Genomic DNA, 6,036 nt, shown 5'->3' with positions numbered 1-6,036 from the left:
TTTCCACAAATACTGTATTTGAAATAAAGACATTCTTTTTTATAGAGTAACTAAACCCCAAGTATATTGAACTGCATAAAATGTACAAATTAAAAAATAATATGCGTATAACGGGAACGCAGAAGTGGGAATTTCAAGTTTCCTGTTTTTGTCTGGGTGCGTAAGGTAACAACTGAGCCGTTTGGTCACAGACTGTCTGGAGGAGAAAAGCATGGTGGTGGCAGCATCATGCCTTCCCAGACCTCTGACCTCATTAAATAAGGTTTATGTAAATATTCGAGTCTGTGTAGATCAGAGAATAAGAACCTGCGCTTCCTGTCTTAACGAACTGAGCGGTCCAGAAACATTTCTACACGTTCTTCAATGTTTCCTGCTCAAAGTTGCATCCGACATGATTCAAACCAACACACTCAGATTTAATCAAGTTTATTAAATTACGGAGCTGAAATACATCACTGTTGCCGTAGCAACCGCAGTGGGTCCACCAGCATCCCCGTTTAAAAACAGTCAGACTTCCTGTCCGGACGAATGAACGTGTGAACTTCTGACCTCCAGTCGGGGCAGGAAGAGTTTTATTTAAACCCGACATAAAAACAGGAAATGTTTACCAGAAACAGAATCAACAAACAAAAATCCTATAAAACCATTTAGTAAAATAAGATTCTCAGGTTCACCAATGAAACGAGCTCACATCCATCAGCCCTACTTCATATTCCTCAACACCCGTGAATTATATCCATATATATTATCGATTTATAAACGTAAAGAGTGAATATTTCCTCTGACCTGAAGGACCGACACGGTGAACAAACCCATCAGCTTTAGACAAATTCATGTTTGGACTCGAACCATCAGATTTTAAAATATGGCTTTAACCTCTGGCAGATCACCTACAAACAACTTCTTTCATTTATTATTTACTGTGAATATATTTGCAGTATGACTGTTTCTGCTCTGCTGAACGTACTTTTAACAGTATAAAGTTTAAATGCAACCAGAAGCTCTGGTGAAAACTCGTCAGTTTCAGTGAATTTCAGTTGAATCTCAGATTCTCAGTTTTATTATTAATGGAAATATTCTTGACCTTCGTGTTTATGGTCCTTTATTGTATTGTACAGTGACAACTGTGTGCACCAGCGCCCCCTGCTGACAGCCTGCAGGTTTAGTGGTGGGCACGGCTAACTGCAAAGCTAGCTGCGCTAACCCCAAAGCCCCAACACAGTAGCTCTGCTAACGCTAAACAACATGGTATTTAGCATAAGCTAACGCTAAAGCGCTACACCAACGTTGCTGCTTGTTTGTTGCCAGCTGCTCAAAGTTTCTTGATTAAAAATAGAATGTGAGGAAACAGAATTGCTGCATCTTCACCCCCGTCAAAATAAAAGCATGACTATAAACGTCCAAATCACAGGCGTCAAATTTTATTCAATTGAATTCAATTTGCAAAACAGTGAATTAAATCAGTGCTTTATAATTTATATGGACAAATTAATTTAGGGGAAGCTAAGTATGCTAAATGCTTTCAAAGCTAGCAAAAGCTAAAAAGAATGACGTATTAGCTCTGCTGTTGCTAATGTTAGCACATTAGCAGAAATGTGTCCACCACTGGAAATTACCAAACAAGAAACGCGTATTAGCAGCTGATGTTTTGATGATATCTCTGGGTGATATTTTATATTTTTCATATTTAATTCTTGACATGGATCACCTGAGCCAGAGCTACGGCCGGGACGAACCGCTCAGCAGAAGCTACGCAGCATTCTGTGAAACGCAGACGTCTGGTGAAATGTGCAGCGTCTAAAGCACCGAGTCGCAGAATCAGCATCAAACCAGAGGTACAAAATAAACTGGAGGTCAAAATTATCTGTACAAATCTGATTAAGAGCCCAGGGTAGATTTGTCCCTTCTTGGCTGCCGTACTGAAATGACAGAGGAGAAATAATGATTTTAAAAAACCAATCAGTTTCCAGCTTTTAAATCCTGTCCTAGTGGAGGGTCAGGAGGAGTCGACGTGTTTGAACATGATGTCTGAGCGTCCAGCTGGTTTGAGCCTCAGCATGAGATCTGAGTCGTTTCCTCCTCGCTGACCAGCCGGCGCTGACCGGATGGCCGGCGCTGACCGGATGGCCGGCACTGACCGGATGGCGCTGACTGGACACTTCTGCCCGGCCGGCGCCGACCGGCGCTTCTTCCCGCCTCACGTCTCGGTTTGGCATCCAAGAGTCAGTTGGCACAAAGTTAGTTAGCCCTAACGCAGAGTCCTCAGGGTTCTGTGCAAAGAAGAGCAGGGAGAGTCCGCCAAGTCCAGAACCAGGTCCAGAACCAGGTCCAGAACCAGGTCCAGGACCAGATCCAGATAAAGATCCAGGTCCAGAACCAGGTCCAGGACCAGGTCCCGATCCAGGTCCAGACATGGATCTAGACCCAGGTCCAGATCCAGATCCAGGTCCAGATCCAGATCCAGATCCAGATCCAGATCCAGATCCAGACATGGCTCCAGACCCAGATCCGGGTCCAGGTCCAGGTCCAGTCAGTGCAGCGCTGCAGACACGTTTTCTTCGCTGCTGCATAAATCGTGCAGACGCTGCGAACCACACATGGAAAACCAAAAGTCTGAGCCGCCCTGAGCTCCTCGTGTTGCATACTGGGAGAAAGCCGGGCGGGGCGGGGTGCTGAAACTAAACGCACCTCCACACGGCGCCTGTAGGGTGCGCTACATTCCTATGACAGTGCTGAGCGGAGCTGCAGTTCAACACGACAACGCAGGCTCTTTAACTAGAAAAGATTACAGAAACCAGGTGAAGGCTCCGCCCCCTGCAACACAAACCAGCCAATCAGAGCGAGGCTACCTTCTTTTTAATGGCAAGATGTCATGCTCCTTCTTATTAAACATCTCCTTTACTGGGTGATGTAGACAATTACTCCAGTAAAGTCCAGTATGCAGCTGCAGCAATGCTAATGTTAGCATGCTAACAGTTAAAATTCACACCCTCTGCCACATTTTTCTGGTGTTTCCAGACAAATTCAAAACATGGCAAAAATTTACAAAAAGCGCACATGCCATTAAGTCTTGATGCACTGAAGCGCTAATGTTAGCATGCTAACAATAAGTCCTCAGATAATTGTGGCTTTCAGATAAAGAAATCCACAATAATTAAAGATTATTGGTTGGATTAATAGATTATTCATTATCGTTAAAAACATACACTAATGGAAGCCCTGAAACTTTTTCATCAAGTCTAATTCACTGCCACCGGAACAGAAGATGCTAATGCTATGCTAACATAATTGTGGTTTTCTGATATTTTAAATATTAAATATGATTTAATTAATAGACAATACAGAATTGTCGCTAATAAATATCACAAAAGCACTGAAACAGTGTTTGAAACTTTTGTCATCAAGTCTAATTCACCACTGCTGTAACAGAAGATGCTAATGTTAGCATGCTAACACTTACTAGACAAATACGGTGGTTTTCTGACAGGGTTGTAAATATTACTGATTTAGCATGTTTTTAATATTTATTGGTAATAACGCAAACATTGTATGAAACGTTTTAAACAGTTTGATTAAAAATACTGCTGCTCAGTCTGGAGAACGATAACGTAGCATGCTAATGTAGTTAGCATCAGCTGCTAACACCCAAATTGGATATTTTAATAATTTTAGAGAATGATTGGAAAGTTAAAGTATTTTCTGTCCATATTTATCTATATAAATATCAAGGCTATAAGTTGCTATATTAGCAGTCAGTTAATGAATTGTTAGCTTACAGGCTAACAGCTCGGCAGCTGATGGGAATGGCATATTAGCATTTTATGGGTACTGATGATTTGCTCTGTAAAACTTATGAAGGAATATGATCATTTTATTGCATATGGTAAATGTATATATGTTTGTGTAGAAATCTTGGCAGGTTGTTGTATAAAACAGGTAGGAATGAGCTGGGTTCAGCCCATCCCTTTGGCAAATGATGGGTTTGTTAATGTTGTTTTGTTTGTGTTTAACGTGGGCAATTTACCAAAATAAAGTATTGATTGATTGATTGCATCATAAAACTGCACCAGAGCTGGGCCAGTGTTTCTGCTAAGGTTTACCATCATGTAACTGGGAACACTGGGAGCCCAGGTAACGGCCCCAGTGGAATCTGAATGTAACTGCTCCGGGTGGCAGTGAGTGAACTCGGCGTTATTTCTGCTCCAGTAACAGCTTTATGAACATGAACTGTGTGTTTAGCTGCTATGTGGTTTATCCGATTGGCTGGTTTGGCTACAGCAGAGGTCACCTGACCAGGTCAAGGTGAACCAAAGAAAGAGCCGCTTCGGTTCAGTCCTGCTGCGACCCGTCCGACCTGTCGGCCCAGTCCGAGTCCGACCTGTCGGCCCGGTCCCAGTCCGACCTGTCGGCCCAGTCCGAGTCCGACCTGTCGGCCCAGTCCCAGTCCGACCTGTCGGTCCAGTTGGACTTGTCGGCCCAGTCCCAGTCCAACCTGTCGGCCCAGTCCGACCTGTCGGTCCAGTCCCAGTCCGACCTGTCGGCCCAGTCCCAGTCCGACCTGTCGGCCCAGTCCGAGTCCGACCTGTCGGCCCAGTCCCAGTCCGACCTGTCGGTCCAGTTGGACTTGTCGGCCCAGTCCCAGTCCAACCTGTCGGCCCAGTCCGACCTGTCGGTCCAGTCCCAGTCCGACCTGTCGGCCCAGTCCCAGTCCGACCTGTCGGCCCAGTCCGAGTCCGACCTGTCGGTCCAGTCCCAGTCCGACCTGTCGGCCCAGTCCGACCTGTCGGCCCAGTCCCAGTCCGGCTGCTCCGCCTCCCTGATCCCTCCCTGGGTGTTGCTAAGGAACCAGAGAGCGCAGACTGAAGGTCAGGAGGAAGAGGAGGGCGGAGTCGAGAGGAAGCTCCTGATTGGCTAAACGGGCGGCGCGGGGGCGGGTCTTTGAGGCACCAGAGGCTGAGATGCAGCAGAAGGTTTCGGTTTTCTACAGAAGACAAAGACAGACAAGATGTCAGGTTTCTGCTCCTCATCAAGGTGTGCAGGTGTGCAGGCCAGGTAAGCGTCCCTACAGAGGCGGCGGCGGCGGCCGTGCAGCGAAGGGCGGAGCTCTCTCACTGGTCTCACTGGTCTCCACCACCTGAACACACAACAGGAAGTAAAATATCCGTCGATCCGTTTGAATCTTCTCCAAACTGAGAGCAGAAAACGTTTAAAATGTTTTATCAGTTAAAACTAAAATAAATATAAACTAAAGACGCCGCTGAGAAAAATCATGAAAAACTTTAAAGAAAAACATGATTTCAGTTTCTTTTCAGTCTTTCTGAATTTATTTCATTAATTTTTCTCATTTTCCCCAATAAATCTTTATTAATATTATTGCTATTAAGTAGTTTTTCCAATTTTTTGTTTGTATTTAAAAAAATTCTAATTTGTGTCTTTTGGAAAGTAATGAGATAAAAACTATGTAGGAACAAAAAGGAGGATGTCTCGGATTTGCAGGACATCAGGGACATCGGGGACATCGGGGACATCAGGGACATCGGGGACGTCTGTCCAACAGACAGACGTCCAACTATAAGGAGCTTCGCCTTCAGTCCAGCTCAATTTATTTTTATTCAGCAAAACGGTGAAGTCAAAATGCCAGAAGGTCAAAGTTTGAGACAGAACAGACATTAGAGCTGTGACTGCATTATTAATATTATCATTATTATTATCATTATTATTATCATTATTATTGTTATTATCATTGTTATTATTGTTGTTAATATTATTGTAACTCCTGCAGCAGTGAGGTGAGAGGATTTTACCTGCAGCGGCGGCAGCAGCTGAGCTTGATGCTGAGAGAAAACACCAGATGTTAGTTTGTTAAATTAGCTCCAATTATCATTCAGTCACACACACACACATACACACACACACAGAGAGACACACACACACACACACACATAGAGACACACACACACAGAGAGACACACACACACACACACACATAGAGACACACACACACACACACACACACACACACACACACACACACAC

The 6,036-nt window shown here is 44.4% G+C and overlaps 1 protein-coding gene across 11 annotated transcripts in view; it reads right to left on the bottom strand.

The window, feature by feature from the left end:
• Positions 1-410: 410 nt before the first annotated feature.
• adam9a (ADAM metallopeptidase domain 9a) overlaps positions 411-6,036 on the bottom strand; it is a 22,836-nt gene continuing 17,210 nt past the window's right edge. Inside the window, exons 22-26 of one of the 11 annotated variants that reach the window (XM_081611016.1) lie at positions 5,805-5,834; positions 5,067-5,134; positions 4,649-4,981; positions 4,493-4,606; positions 411-4,450 (exon numbers count right to left, since the gene is read on the bottom strand). In XM_081611016.1, coding sequence (XP_081467142.1) covers positions 4,912-4,981; positions 5,067-5,134; positions 5,805-5,834 — 168 coding nt within the window. In that variant the 3' untranslated portion in view covers positions 411-4,450; positions 4,493-4,606; positions 4,649-4,911. Of the gene's footprint in view, positions 4,451-4,492; positions 4,982-5,066; positions 5,135-5,804; positions 5,835-6,036 lie in introns of all 11 variants that reach the window. The other 10 variants (XM_081611020.1, XM_081611023.1, XM_081611019.1 and 7 more) reach the window with 10 other exon arrangements.

The sequence above is a fragment of the Poecilia reticulata genome, chromosome 9 (genome assembly GCF_904066995.2).
Source record: "Poecilia reticulata chromosome 9, P_reticulata-male-v2, whole genome shotgun sequence".
Classification (NCBI taxonomy): Eukaryota; Metazoa; Chordata; class Actinopteri; order Cyprinodontiformes; family Poeciliidae; genus Poecilia; species Poecilia reticulata.
This window is presented reverse-complemented; position numbering and strand designations above follow the sequence as displayed.